Source organism: Salminus brasiliensis, chromosome 13 (genome assembly GCF_030463535.1).
Source record: "Salminus brasiliensis chromosome 13, fSalBra1.hap2, whole genome shotgun sequence".
Lineage (NCBI taxonomy): Eukaryota > Metazoa > Chordata > Actinopteri > Characiformes > Bryconidae > Salminus > Salminus brasiliensis.
This window is the reverse complement of record NC_132890.1, coordinates 4,984,019-5,000,164: the sequence shown is the minus strand read 5'-3', so window position 1 is coordinate 5,000,164 and position 16,146 is coordinate 4,984,019. Positions and strand designations below refer to the sequence as shown.

General features: G+C 44.1%; 1 protein-coding gene across 1 annotated transcript in view; it reads left to right on the top strand.

Annotated features, from left to right (window-relative positions):
- Positions 1-12,557, top strand: part of sema3ab (sema domain, immunoglobulin domain (Ig), short basic domain, secreted, (semaphorin) 3Ab) — a 44,011-nt gene extending 31,454 nt beyond the window's left edge. The window contains exons 8-17 of the mRNA XM_072694495.1: positions 390-504; positions 627-696; positions 800-944; positions 1,837-2,056; positions 2,286-2,377; positions 3,030-3,071; positions 4,857-5,014; positions 6,311-6,378; positions 7,402-7,547; positions 7,820-12,557. Coding sequence (XP_072550596.1) covers positions 390-504; positions 627-696; positions 800-944; positions 1,837-2,056; positions 2,286-2,377; positions 3,030-3,071; positions 4,857-5,014; positions 6,311-6,378; positions 7,402-7,547; positions 7,820-8,290 — 1,527 coding nt within the window. The 3' untranslated portion in view covers positions 8,291-12,557. The remainder of the gene's footprint in view (positions 1-389; positions 505-626; positions 697-799; positions 945-1,836; positions 2,057-2,285; positions 2,378-3,029; positions 3,072-4,856; positions 5,015-6,310; positions 6,379-7,401; positions 7,548-7,819) is intronic.
- The last annotated feature ends 3,589 nt before the right edge of the window (positions 12,558-16,146 follow it).

Genomic DNA, 16,146 nt, shown 5'->3' with positions numbered 1-16,146 from the left:
CCTAAAGGTTAAAAAAATCAATTCTGAATAGTTAGAGCAGCCATAGAGGTCTAGAACTTTCCCCTCTATTATGTGACGGTAGGTGGCGACCTTCTGAATTCTGAAGCTCTCACTCTCGCTGTGGTGACATACAAAGCAGAAAACCTCTGATTGGTTGCTTTCTACCCCGCCCACTCCACACTAAGTATCAACCCCATGATGCATATTTGTTATATGTACCGAATGTCATGCTGATGTCCAGGTTGGATTTTTGCTGTTTTAACTTTTTTGTTACATAATTTTGTCAATAGATTTTTTCAATGACTTCCATTGAAAGTCAAAGTAAGTCAAAGAAAAGACTGCTTCAAACCTGCACTTGAACTCACTGTCGAGTTTTATCTGTTTAACAGAATGACTTTGGGGGCCACAGAAGTCTGGTGAATAAGTGGACCACCTTTCTGAAAGCACGACTGATCTGCTCGGTCCCCGGCCTCAACGGCATTGACACACACTTTGATGAACTACGTAAGTTGCCTATGCTTTGCATATATGTGTGTATGAGGGGAAGTGAAAGCATTAATGGGTACACATAAACGGCCTGGATTGCAGCTCAGTCCTCAGTGTTTTGTTTATTTGGTCGTTTTCAGAGGACATCTTTCTCATGAGCTCCAAGGATCCCAAGAACCCCGTCATCTATGCAGTGTTCACAACATCCAGGTGCTTTTTATATATATATATACTACTAATTAGGCTACACTAGACAAAAGCTACACATGATTGGTGACTGTAACATTGATTTCTTTATGTTTTCTGTTCACAGTAATATCTTCAAAGGCTCAGCGGTGTGTATGTACAGCATGGCTGACATTAGGAGGGTGTTCCTGGGTCCCTATGCCCACCGAGATGGGCCAAACTACCAGTGGGTGCCTTTCCTAGGCAGAGTGCCCTACCCACGGCCTGGCACGGTAAGGCCTGCAAATCACACTTCAGACTTTTTGCCTTTAATTGAGGTCCAGTGATCTATCCATGCTTCATCCTCGGATGTTCCTTCATAGCAATGGTTGCAAAATGATTGAATGTGGTGGCTTGGTATTTTTAGAGTGCTGGGTAGTTGGTTCAGGGATATGGGTTCAATGCCCACGCCTGCGCTCTGATCCCAGCTTTCCAAACTGTGTAATGCAAAGACTGCAGTTTTATTGTACTGTATAATGTCCAAATGTTTGTAGACACCCCTTCTAGTGCATGCATTCAGGTACCTTAAGTTATACCTCTTGGTGACACAGATGTGCAAATGCATACACACACACACAGGTTGTCTAGTCCCTGTAGAGAAGTACTGCTAATACAGTAGGACTCTCTGGAGCAGATAAACATGCACCTATTGGCACCATGCTGCCTAATGCCAGGTGTGGGCTAGAGGGGTATAAAGTCCCTCAGCATTGAGCTGTAGAGCAGTGAAATACCCATGACAGCCAGCTTCACTCTAAAGAGGTGTGGGGAGAGAGAGAGAGATAGAGAGAGAGAGAGAGAGAGAGAGAGAGACAGAGAGAGAGAGAGAGAGAGAGCAATTAAGGCCAATTGTGCTCTCTCAGGCTCAGGCTGCTGATGGCAGGTAGCATGATTCGGGATTCAGACAAGCGATTCTTTAATCTGCAGGTGCTCCACTGGACCACTCGGAGCCCAAGGTTCATTAGACGTTTTACCACGACTCTGTTAAGCTTGTCCAACTTAGCGACAGTTGCTATGAAAGAGCACATGTGCGAGCCTAGCATGGATGAGTCTGTTCAGTTGAAATAGTGAAGACAGTGCGTCTGATATTACTGCACAACAAATGAAGAGTGTATTTTTATTTCTCAGTGTCCAAGCAAAACCTTCGGCGGATTTGAATCCACGAAAGATTTACCCGATGATGTCATCACATTCGCCCGAAGTCACCCAGCCATGTACAACCCAGTGCTTCCCATCAACAACCGGCCAATCATCATCAAGACTGACGTGGATTACCAGTTCACTCAGATAGTAGTAGACAGAGTGGAGGCGGAGGACGGGCAGTATGATGTCATGTTCATTGGCACAGGTTTGTGTAAAACCAGGTTTTGGTTTAATTACATAGTCATAAACGAGTGTTAGACTGTCAGTCTCAGTAATTACAGGCTTGTTTGTTGCGTGTTATAAATATGCAGTTGTGACTCTGATTGACTTATGATTGGCATAATTGTACATCCCATAGCTGATTGATTGATGGCTTTTGGGATTGCAAGAAAGAATTGGCACACTTGTTAAGGAGTTATTGATCATCTTTTCAGATGTAGGTACGGTTCTTAAGGTTGTATCGATCCCCAGAGGCACTTGGCACGACTTGGAGGAAGTCTTACTGGAGGAGATGACTGTCTTCAGGGTATGACCATCTTCAGATTCATTGGAAATCCCCAGTCAATTGCTAGTATATATATATATATATATATATATATATATATATATATATATATATATATATATATATATATATATAATATATATAATATAGCCATAACATTATAACCATCTATTTTATGACGTGAATTACACTGATTATCTGGTTCTAATGGCACCTGTCAAGGGGTGGGTTTTACATATTATATACATATACGTATATACATCTTGTGGGGTGTTTCTGGTATGCAGTGGTCAATATCTACCAAAAGTGCTCCAAGTAAAGACAGCCTGTGAACTGGTGACATGGCCATGGAAGTCCAAGTCCAGGTGGATCTATTACAGCACAAATTGCTGAAAAAGTTAAAGCTGGCTCCTGTGAAGGCCAAGAAAGCTGTTTTGGTGGCACCAGAGGTACCTACAAAATGTTAGGCAGGTGGTTTTCATGTTATGGCTGGTCGGTGTATTAGTTCACACATAGCACACACTGCATCATTTCTGACTGGACCTTCATTTATATTCTAAAAATGATAGATTATTATATGACAAATTAATGCTGTCATATTCAGGATTAAACTTTGATTCTGTGAACAGTTTCTCAGTTCTTACTTATTATTATTATTTTTTACTTCCTACAGGAACCAACCGCTATAACCGCTATGGAGCTGTCCACAAAACAGGTAACCACCACTCCATATTTAACATACTCCAAACCTCGAACAGATAATCAAATAATCTCACAAATGTGGCAGGAAAGGAGGGCTTTCCCTAGAATGAACTGTGCTAGACAGAATGGGTCCACTGGGAGACCGGCCACAGCCTGGACGTCAAGCAGTTACACCAGTTTCTGTTGACAGGAGTGATGTAGCACTGCTAGATTTATCATGTACCACAAAACCCAACAGCCCTGGCCTGAGGCTGTATCTGTTTCTCTCCCTCCCTTTCTCTCTCTCTCTCTCTCTCTCTCTCTCTCTCTGTGTTACACACTCATCCAAATACACATAGTTTTTTTTTCTGCGTAATACACACCAGAGGCTGCTGTCACACTTATTCATGTAACGCAGCAACATAAGGTTCTACCATTAGTGGTTTCTGTGTCTCTCCCTCTCTCTCTTTCTCACATACACGCACCTTGCCAGTTGATTTCAATCTTAAGGACCGCAGTGTGCAGCTGTGATTCCTCTTCTGAGCGGTGTGAATAATCAAGCCGACACTGAAAGGTTATCTGAGTGAATCTATAATTAAACACTCGCACACAGGCTGTCAGCCTAAAGTTTCCTGGTCTCCAGCTCCCTCAGACATTCACTGAAATAACACCCATTAACCAAGCTATCAAATGCGGAGACGCTGCAAGGCTAGACACCAAAAACATGCAATCTCTAATAGAGCTATTACCCTCCAAATTCTACACTGTGAATTTAAAGCCACTGATTACTGAGTTAAACCAACTTAGTTCAGTCAGTTTGGTCAACTGTACACATTGAGGGATTCTCAATATAACAAAGTACGGCACGTTCGGACTGGTGTACAGGATAGAACTGACTTGGCGAGTTCGACTCGCGAATACAAACTTCCAGGAAAGGGAGGGTTTCAATTTTCCCTTATTTTTTATTATTTGGCTGTGTCCAATCTACACAAGTCACGTCCTGATGTATCCTCTATAACACGGGCAGAACAAGAACACATCCTGGCATTCGTACTTAGCTAGATGTGAGCTCTTGAATGGAGCAGTACATTGGCTGCGACCGATGATGTTTCACAAGTCCACAGGGACAACAGTCCAGATTGAGAACTGGCCATTATGAGTCTCAAAAACATTAGTAAATGAGCTGCAGCTGAAACTGATTAAATACTGTGTAAGATGTTTAGTCTGTGGCTCCACCCCCTCCATTTGTTTACTGTTTATTCCCGTCTGCAGGTTAGAACCCCCTCCTCCTATCACATGACGTCCCCAGATTGGGAAGCTTGTGACAGTGGAGAGCTGAGACCTTGCTAGGATTTGAACTTATGATCTCCTCACACTTAATGATGAGCAGCAGTTAGACTGTAGGGCCGGTCTGGAGATGTGAAATTACAAATTTACCTTTCCCTTTTTTGTGGACACAGAAATGTGCATGGCTTCACACCTGTAGAGTGGAGTGACTGTCTAACTGCCTGCTTGTCAAGAGACAGGAAAATCCCAAGTTTGAATCACATCAACACCACAGCCCTCCATTGTCGGGAATCCCCTCCATGTAACAGGGGGAGCACTAACCTGCAGATGGAAAAAACAGTAAAGAGATTGAGGGGGCGGAGCTAAAGATGAAACATCTTATACAGTATTTACACATCAGTTTGTACACATCAGAAGGAGTGTCTCGATACTTTTGGAAATATGTAGGTGTATCCATGTCTGTCCATCTGTCCATCACTGTCTCAAATCTCTGGGAGGCTGAATGACTAATACATTGCCTGTCTCTCCACAGCAACAGCTCTACTTGGGCTCCTCTATCGGGGTTTCCCAGATGCCCCTACATCGCTGTGACGTTTATGGCAAGGCCTGTGCTGAATGCTGCTTGGCGCGGGACCCTTATTGCGCCTGGGACGGCTCCCAATGTTCCCGGTACTTCCCTACTGCCAAGAGGTATGCAATGGGTCTTGCGACTAGCTTAACCTGGCCTAAACCTGAGAGCTCTGCAGGAGGTGGAATTACACTTGGAATGCAATACAGGATGATAAAGGATTGTTGGTCGTGTGTCAGGCATTTCGGAACACTTAGGAATTGCAAGCATGTTACATAATATCTATCTAAATTTTTGCCATTTTTATCCAATTTTGCCATTTTGACATAATATGAATCTGGCAGCTCATCTTTAAACTGGGCCAAACTTTCATGGCCCAATAGAAATGGCCCCTTTTACATCACCTTCCATTGAAAGTTACCATGTTTTCCTTCTTATGTAAAGTTTTGGAGTTTGTTCTGTGTTCTGAGAATCTGTATTAGCGGCTTAAAGAGGGCATGTAAAGTGCAATTGTTGGCCTGTTATGTAAGTGTTTCTGAAAATGCTCTCATGCAGCGAAGTTCCTTGTAGATGTACAAGAACCCCAGGCTTGTTTTCTGTCCAACATGGCTTGGCCGCACTATAGAAGCCTGAGTAACTGACTGATGAGTGAATTTAGCAGGAACATTCAGTCTCTCTGGGAGTATTTATCACTGAATCCAAATCCATAGCTGAAACTTGGCTGTTGCCTGTAGCTGAGCACTCAATTAGTGCCTCAGATAGGATCGTCTGTGTTGAAAAGCATGCGCTTCAACATTTAGGCCATATCTAGGAACTGTAAAGCCCACAGCATACTGTTGAATTGCTGGGATGGGGGGTATAACACAAAGACCCCTTTTTTTGCATATATACACTACATGGATAAAAGTATTGGGACACCTTCTGATTCAATGTTTTTCCCAATTTAAACGGTATTAAAAATATTGCTGTGAGTATTTGATTGCATTCAGTGAACATTGCATCCACCTTATCCACAACTCAGCCCAAAAGTACTGGATGGAGAACCACCATCATTCCAGAGAACACAGTTGGAGCTGGAGCTCCATAGCTCTCAATGCTGTGGGGGTTTTATACCCCTCTAGGCCACACCTGGCATTAGGAAAGGTGCCAATAAGTACCTGTCTTTCCCAGAGTCCTATTCTACTGGCAATACTTCTGTACTACTGCTAGGCAAGCTGTGTCTCCATCAGCAATTGGTGCAACCTAAATTGAAAAGCTGAATGCATTCTTTAGAAGGGGTGTCCACAAACATTTGGACACGTGCCTGGCCTAGAAAAGCTGTATGTAGCAAATGTGAAAAGCATGTGTTGCACACTTGTCTACACAATCTAACCATGTCCTCCTGTATGTGTGTGTGTGTGTGTGTTTGGTGTGTGCAGGAGGACCCGGCGCCAGGACATCAGGAACGGAGACCCTCTAACCCAGTGTTCAGATCTGCAGCACCATGGTAATGCAGCTGTAGCATGCTAGCATGACCCTAAGCTAAGCTAACCCTTTACTCAGTGTTATACAGCTAACCCACACTGCAGTAATCACAAGGCGCTTGGTTCATCACCTCCAAGGTCATCCACATCCCTTCCGTTTTTCCCAAATGAGGAAACCTCAGATCTCGACTTTTCATCAGGCGTAATGTGTAGCTTTCAGGAGGCTTTTAATTAGCTTAGCATACACCCAAAATACAGCACTAAAAACACAGCTCCACCATGTTAAAGACTTTATAAAGACTTTTTCACAGCTGGTTCAGAGGCATGAGACGGACAGGCATGTCCCCCTGCACCCACACAGCCCCCCCACACCCACATATGCACACATTTACACCCAGGGACCACACAGATTTCCAGAATTCCATGTCAGAGAGAGCGCTGTGGTCTCGCACACACACTCACACACCTTATTACAGTGGTGGCACAGGCCAGCAGAGCTGCACCCTGACATTTCACAGCCCCGACTTAAAAAGAAGACAAAACGGACAGAGAAAAAAAACCCAAAAAACGGGAAGAGCGAACGTAGGGATGAGGGATGGATGGATTTTAAATTAATACAATATGGAAAGACCTGCATGTCCAGAATACAGCACTCCTCGGAATACTACGATGCCACATTAGATGTATAGCCACAGCTGAGCCTGAAACTCGGTAATGAGAAGGGATTTTGTGACATGTGTGTGGCTATTCATGCGCTTATGTGGTGCGTGTGTATGTGTGTGTGTGTGTCCATCCCTATTCATGGTTTGAATTACTGGCTCATATCCTCGCCACTGGACATGCTTGCCTATGTGAAGGCCTTTTGCAGATATGTGAGAATGTGACTGGAATGAGCATGGACACATTCATCTGAAGCTCACATTCAGGCACATACACAGGCCTTTTACATAGCCAAACCACACACACACACCACACTCCCCCCAACTTCGACCTCTGTGGGCTGTCTTGAAATGAAATCTCTCTCTCTCTCTGTCTTTGGTAAACAGATGAAGAGAATGGGGAGAACATGCTGCTGGATAGGACGGTGTATGGGGTGGAGAACAGCAGCTCTTTCCTGGAGTGCAGCCCCAAGTCCCAGCGTGCTCTCATCTACTGGCAGTTCCAGAGACACGGAGAGGACAGCAAGCAAGAGGTTTGTCCTATCTACATGATATGTCCTCCATAACAGCACCCCCTAGTGGCAAGAGCAGCCATTTCAGAACCTGGAGAGCTATTTGGGGCCAGTTCTGATTGTTCACCCACATTTCCTGCCAGTCCAGGGGATTGAACCAGCAACCTTCCGGCCCCAAGCCTACTTCTCTAACCTTTAGGCCACAGCTGCCCCCATCAAATTCACAGCATCCACCATAATACCGGAAACCAGTACAGTTTTCTGATCTGTTATATATGTATGTGTCCACTTAGATAAAGGCGGACGAGCGGGTGATGGGCACTGAGCAGGGTTTGCTGATCCGGGCGCTGCTGCAGCAGGACTCGGGCGTGTACTACTGCCACGCCGTGGAGCACGGCTTCATCCAGACGCTCCTGCGCCTCACCCTGCACGTCATCCCCGCTGAGCAGCTGGACGAGCTGCTTCACCGAGAGCCGCCGGACACTGGCCGGACGCCCCACGCCAAGCTGTGGTACCAGGATTTCCTGTCCCTCATCGACCCGCCCAGCCCCAACAGCGTGGACCAGCTGTGCGAGCAGGTGTGGAAGAGGGAGAGGAAGCAGCGGCGGCAGAAGGCCCACCTGCTGCAAGCCAGCCAGTCCCACGCCACCCATCTACTGCACGCCGGCCAGTCGCACGGCAGCAAGTGGAAGCTCATGCAGGAGAACAAGAAGGGACGCAACCGCAGGACGCACGAGACGCAGCGGGCGCCCCGTAGCGTGTGAGCCCGGGGACTGTGAAAGCGCGCTGCCCGTCACACACGGACAGAAAGATCCAACTGAAAGAGAGAGGAGACTGTGATGCTAAAGAGACGTCTGGAGAGAGACAGGGAATGTGAATGCCATATTCCAGCTCTCCTGCAGAGTGTGTGTGTGTGGAGGAATGTTCACCTCTTCACACGAACACGAACTCTAGGAGACTCTAGGAGCAGCCAGTGGAAAACATTTGCTCACATACAGACTGGACAGTGACGTCCAGCAATAATATTCTGTAAATATTGAGCAGAATAAAAGGAACGTCTTTCCGACCGGTCTCTGCTAAAGCTGGGTCTGTCTGGCTGGGTGAGGAGCACAGATCATAGATAGAACAGCAGAAGCAAGAAGACCACCATCGTTTTGACCTTCCTTAAGATTAAGCACACTCCCAGTGCACATATACTGCATATGGAACCTCTTCAGTTCAGTGTATTTTAACCGGAAATATACAGTAAAAAATTAGGGCACTCCATTAAACCCTTTGTCTTTTCTCTCTAAAGCAGATAAACCTATTGGCCATGCTGCCTAATGCCAGACATGGGCTAGAGCGGTATACAGCCCCCCAACATTGAGCTGGATGGAATGATGGATGGTGCTCCATCCAGTACTTTTACAATGAGTTGGGAGGTGATCGTCCAACATCCTGACCTCACTAATGCTCTTCTCACTGAATGCAATCAAAACCGCACAGCAATGCTCCTCCATGATCTAATAAAAAAAGGAGCCATGCCTGGACAGTAGTGACAGCACCCTCCAACAAAAGCAGGAGAAACACCCTTAATTTAAGCAGAAACAATAAACAAGCAAGCGTCCCAATACTTTTGTCCACTGCTTCCTGTCAAATGTCCCTATGTTTAAAATCTGTTTTTTGGGGTGTCCTAATTTTGTACATGATATGTACCGTATCTATCTGTTCATCAAAGCTGAGAGACGAAACCATTCGCAGCAGACGTCTCTGCAGTCTTCCACTAGACATGTCTCAGTCCTCCTCACCCTCCGATCCAGTTCTTGTCTCTTTTCGTCTCTTTTATTTTTAACCTGAAAGCAGGAATCGTCCCCAACCATTAATGGATAATGTGCGTTCTTACTCTGAATAAGCTCTTTCAGCACAGATACATGTTTCAGATATATTTTAGATGAATATTTAATTTCCTCCTTTTTGTTTGTCAGAGTTTTATCTAAGATACTGCATAATAGAGAGTTATTTTATTAAAGGGGTTTCTGCATTCTCTCACTCAAACTGCTGCATTTAGGGGTGCAGGGGGGTGTAAATAAACATTTTATACTCGGGTTCCCTTACTAGCTTCCAAACGTAAGCTGCTGGTGGACACTGCTTAATCCTCGTATGTGAAACACAACGGTCTGAAAATTGGCACAGTGTGGTTCCTTCTGTTCAACTGAGGGATGTTTCTATTTATGATGCGTCTTGAGTCACAAACTTTGGGATGTGGGGGGCGGGACGGTGTATTTCTTGTTTTTTTAAACAGGAAGGAATCAAGCGCTAACCTGTTGAAGCTTGACTTCTTTTTTTTCTTTCTTTGTTCACACGGTTCTTTGAGTGATGCCACAGAAGAACCACTTTTGGTTCCATAGAGCACCATGTTTGTAAAATATAGTAACACTTTATGCCCAAGTGTTTGTGACCTTCATGGATTTAACCCAACACCTGACCAGACAGAGGTTCGAAAATGGGAGTGTTAATACACCACATGTCCAAATGTTTGTGGACACCCCTTCTAATGAATGCATTCAGCTACTCTAAGGTTGCACACATTGCTGACGCTTGTCTAGGCCCTGTAGAGAAGCGTTGCCAATAGAATACGACCCTCGTCCCTATTGGCACCATGCTGCCTAAAGCCGGGCGTGGGCTAGAGGGGTATAAAGACCCCCCCCCCCCCCCCCCCCAGCATTGAGCTGTGGAGCAGTGGAAGAACTGTGTTCTCTGGAATGATGGTGACTATGCTCCATCCAGTACTTTTGGGACGAGTTGGGAAATTAGGGGTTATGGTGGTGTGTTGATCATCCAACTTCCTGATCTTCCATGATCTTGTCGCTGAATGCAATCAAATCCTCACATCAATGGTCCTCCAAAATCTGGTAGAAAGCCTTCTTCCCTGGACAGTAAAAAAGTTATGCCTACAACAGAAGAATGAACTCTTTTCAATACCATTGATTTTTGAAGAGACATTGAATAAGGGGGTGTCCCAATACTTTTGTCCAAATCTGTTAATGTAAAGAACCTTTTAAAGGCCCAAAAAAGGTCCTTCACGCTCACATACATGCTTCATAATGGGACCAAAAAGTAAATCTCCTATGACCTCCCTCAAGGAACTGTTTGAAGCACCTTTGTTTTGAAGAGTTTAGATGATAATAGAACCTCATTAGATCTTCATCATTATCATTTTCATCCTCGCACTGTAAAGCTGATGCACAGCTGTATTCAGCCGTCAATGTGTTGTTCCAGGCTATTTTTAAGACACTTAGCCTGGAGTGTGATCTGGAGTCTTTCATTTGGTAAACAGCAAAAGCTCTTCTGTTCTGATGTCTCTGCTATTCCCAGGCAGGCCTTGATATGGGTCAGGGAAAGCGAGAGCCAGCATAAGCGACGTTATGTAAGGAAGCATTGCAATTGTCCCTGCAGTGCACGGAGAGCTGAAAACAGGACAGCTTTAGGCCTCTTTTAGGAAAGAAATAAGTTAGTTGGCACAGCCAGGACAAGGTCCTTTTATACACCGCAAGCATGAAAATACAAAGGGTTCTTTGAGTGATGCTCTAGAAGAACCTCTTTTGGTTCCATAAACAAGCATGTCTGTAATAGAGAGTAGTGTGAAGAAGCTTTCAGTTGGATATTAAGGTTCTTTAGACCTTTGAAAGGTTCTTCATACTCATCTCTATTATATACATGGAACCTTATTTAACAATATCTTCCCAAGAATATTTAAAAAAATGCTCTTCAGGTGGTCTAAGGACTAAGGTACTACCACTATGACCTGAGAATCGCTAGTTGAAATCCCGGGTCATGCTACATGCCATCAGCAGGCAGAGCCAGAGGGAGCACAATTGGACTTGCTCTCTCAAGGGTGGGTTGATGGCACTTCCTTCCCAGTGGGATGTAGGTCAGCACAGGCATCTGTTAGCTGTTGTATCGGAGCTGGGGAGCCGTAATTTCCTCCAAGCTCACTCTGGCTACCTTGTGATGCTGCATCAGCGACTGGCAGGTGGTAGCCTTCACTCTCCTAGTGTTGAGGGAATAGCTATTCACATTAAGGGGGTAATTGGCCTTCCTAATTGGGTAGAAAATTTGAAATTAATTGATTAGTCCTGATAAAAAGTCCCGATGCTCTTACAATGATTGACCTCATAAATTAAACAAATCCCAAATACGAAAATATGATGAACGTCAGAATCGTCCGGTGAGGTTTAAGTGGGGTTTAAGAAGTAATGTCTTCCTAAGACTAGTTGGTGAAAAGGCCCAATATTAGTATAAGACCTAATAAGTCAAATATTACAGAGCCAACGGTGGATCTTCTACTGCACTGCTCAAAGAACCATCTGTCGCACCTGTATCATTAAGACTATAGGCCCAATTCACAATCTATTCCTTTGGTTTAACAGTGATCTTGTAGTTGTTTTCTTTACCGGCCACACAGACACATGAGCACCCAATCACAGGCAAGCACACCCGAATGTAGCTGTGAACTTACTGTACAATATTTGGGAAGAAATATAAAGGTCCAGTGCCGATGTGTAGAACCTGCATGTGAATGCCCTCTTATCCCACCACTCCTTTGTCTAGCATTTACAGTAGCTAGCTAGTAATGTCGTAAGTGCCACGTCTGGCTGTAGGCACCAGCGCAGTCCACAGTTCCTCCGAGGTGTACATACTCCTACTCTTAGATACGTGACGAATACAGTGTTCGCTAAGGGCTGTACTGCTGCCTATGGTCCTCTCTCCCACTGTAGCACAGTCTGATGATGTGTATAGACCACAGTAACCTGGAGTCGCACCAGTGGGACTTACGTATTGCTCATCCTGTTACAGTACAAAATTACTAATGCAAAGTATATGGTCACATGACGTTCGGACAGAAATGGACACTTCCTCCAACAGCGTTTGGGTCTAACTGGATTGGAAAGAGGGAGAAAGAGAAGAACGATGAAAAAAAGAGAAAATGCTGCTGTAAATTATTTGTTTTGGCATGTATTCTGCTGATCTAATAAATGTCTCTTGTAAGAAGCTGCTCGGCGGAGGCGGGCTGGTGTGTTCTTGCTTCAGATTTGGTTTGGCAGGTTGGTTGGGTTCATGCTGCTCTCACGGACACACCTGACTCTCAGCATTTCCTTAGCACTTCTCTATATGGCTTTTACGTATTGATTGAACGACTGAAGGCATAGCAAGTCTTTCATATTCAGCACCATTCCTTAACATGACTACCCAAGCAACTTCATAGATATCCTATGATGTTCTAAGGAACGGTCAGGAGCCCACTGCACTGATCAAAAGCCTGGGTCGGTTGGCATTTGTGATCCAATTGAACCAATCGTTCAACCTGCCAGAACTTCACATGGTTCTTTGAGTGATGCCACAGAAGAACCACTTTTGGTTCCATAGAGCACCACGTTTGTAAAATACGGGAACACTTTATGCCCAAGTGTTCGTGACCTTTATGGATTTAACCCAACACCTGACCAGACAGAGGTAAGAAAATGGGAGTGTTAATACACCACATGTCCAAATGTTTGTGGACAACTCCTTCTAATGAATGCATTCAGCTACTCTAAGGTTGCACCCATTGCTGATGCTTGTCTAGGCCCTGTAGAGAAGCATTGCCAATAGAATATGACTCTCGTCCCTATTGGCACCATGCTGCCTAAAGCCAGGCGTGGGCTGGCTAGAGGGGTCCACCACCACCACCAGCATTGAGCTGTGTTGCAGTGAAAGGATTGTGTTCTCTGGAATGATAGTGATGGTGCTCCATCCAGTACTTTTGGGATGAGTTGGAAAAATAATAATAAAAAAAAACCTGCCAGTACCTGACCTTACCAATGTTTTTGTGTTAAATTCAGTCAAATCCTCACAGCAAAGTTCCAATATCTAGTGCAAAGCCTTCTCAGAAGAGTAGAGGCTCTTACTGCAGCAATGGTGAGCAAACTACACTATTTATACCCCTAATTTCAATCAAAACGTCTAGAAAATGTCTAGAAACCTTTGGACAGTATTAAAGGTCCCATAGAATGTAAAATAAATAATGTAAAAATGGCAGGATTTTGACTTTGGTTGGGGAGAAAATGCCCGGATGCAGGTTTAGAGGCCTATTTACAACCCTGCTGTTTTACCGCACATGAGCCACGTACCGTAGCTTAGCATGCTTTTAAATAGCAAAGCTTAATTTGTAGCGCTGCAATGTGTTTCTGTGTTGTAGGTGTTTTCTCAGTATGCTGTGAGGTTAGCTAGATGAAGACATTGTTGTCGGTGTCGTGACATATCCCATACCCCTGGAGACATCCTATCCCCCCAAGTGTTCCATTGGCTACAATCACGCACATGATTAATTGCCCATCTTCACGCTGCTATTATACTTACACTTATTTGCCCAATAAAAATTTTGCGAAAGATATTTACTGATCGCGTCGCTATTTAACTTTATTTATTAAATGTGAATCATATATTAGCAAGTTTAACAATATAATATTATAATATTGCTGTTGCTATTCTGTCATATACAGCTTAAACTGAAAGCTAGCTATCATGCACTTGCTATCTGCTATTGAGCTAGTTCCTTTAGCATGTGTATTAGCAACGGAATTGTCTACGTGATTATTTAGTTTACGATTCTTTTCTTGATAGTGTTGCTGTTTAATTTTTATCACATGAAAGCCACATATTACCAAATTTAGTTGCTCCGTTTGCAAAATATAGCATTAAATATGTCCTACGGAGCAGTTGCTTTGGGTCATTGCTCACTGTATAGGGTCTTAAATGGCCCACGACACTGGTCAGCTGGGTCAGGTTTTAGCCTAGCACCCACCTAGCACCTGCTCACTTCCCTGAGTTTGGCTTATGCATGTATAACCACAATAGTAAAAGCTGGTCTGCTGGTGTTAGCTTTTAGCCTAGCATGGATAACATCTCACTTCCCTGGCTTTAGCTTCTTACGCTCGCTTGGCGTGGATGCTGCATTTGACCACATCACAGCTTTTGGGCTTTCTTTAGAGGGCTGGATGTATGTCATATTTTGTGGGGGTAAAAATAACTAATCAAGATGTTATGTAACAGTTTTAGGGTTTTGGAATTGGACAGTTTTACAGCTGTTTTTTTTTTTAGTTATGCTGGATTGTCTTCAGAAAGAGCAACAAGAGAGTTTGAGGTTCACGGTTGATCACCTTCATGTACCATTCAAGGAAACATGGAAATTATTTGTTGAAAAGTTTATGTACATAGCCAAGCATAGCCAAGATTACAGCCCCAGCAAGACAGAACTGCTGTACATCCCAGGAACTGCTGGACATCCTATCATCTCCTCTGAGAACTTACTGGTCACTCCATCTACAGAAGCGCGACGCCTTGGTGTACTCATGGATGACTAGTTCTTGTTCTCAACTCATGTTGCAAACCTGACTCGGCCATGCAGGTTTCTCCTTTTCAACATCCGAACCATTTGACCCTCCCTCTCTAGAAAGGCCACCCATGTGCTTGTTCACCCTCTTGTCACTTGAAGACTTGACCACTGCAACTCTCTTCTGGCTGGTCTTCGTTTCACCAGGCTTACATGAGGACACAGAAAAGCTCATCCTATGTATGTCTACTTGATCTCTGCTCATGAGGTCAGTTTAGGTTTCTAGTGACTGCAAGAAAGAATGAGACATATCTGCCATCTAGTGCTGGAGTAAGGACATACCCTGTAAAATATAAGAAGGGATTGGTCGCCCCCTGTTGGTGGATTGAAACAGAGCAACACTCTGAATGTTTCTCTGAACCAGTTTGTCTCTGATGTGTAAACACTGCCAAAGCAGCCTCCACTTATACTCCTGATAATGACCCATCTTTCTGTAGCTCTTTCTTTTAGCTGGGTTTTAAAAGTGTTTATGTAGTGATAGCAGTGTTTGACTGGTGAGAGATACAGTGCCTTGCAGAAGGGTTCAGCCCCCTTAAAAGCCATTGGTTTGATTGCAGATGACACTTTTATATTCAGTGCTGTGTCATGTTTTATTTTAATAGACTTAAAAGTGTGAGTCACTGTAAGTGATTATGGTTTGATGAGAATTGAAACTCACAAGTATTGTATTACAATAATTATGTATTATATATTATATATTATATATTTATTCATTTCAAGTCAAGTCAAGTCAAGTGGGTTTTTATTGTCATTTCAACTACATACAGAGTACACAGTGAACAGGACCATGGTGCAACACAAACACAGTGCATACAGAACACAAGTGCAACACAGTACAAGTGCAGACAGACAACACAACACAGTACAGACAGAGAATAATAAATAATTAGGGGTAGTGTGCAAATTATGCAGTGTGCAATAAATATTGAGACCAGTGAAGTAGTAAGGTTATTTGTGCAAAAATGCTTCCCATATTGTCTGGGGTAAATGGTTGGTGAGAGAGAGAGAGAGAGAGAGAGAGAGAGAGAGAGAGAGAGAGTGAGAGAGAGAGAGAGAGAGAGAGCATGGAACAGAAAAAAACATCAGTTCAGTCTCTGGAGTTGAGAAGTCTGATGGCTTGGGGGAAGAAGCTATTGCAGAGTCTGGTCATGTTGGACTGGATGCTGCGGTACCTTCTTCCTGATGGCAGGAGGGAGAACAGTCTGTGTG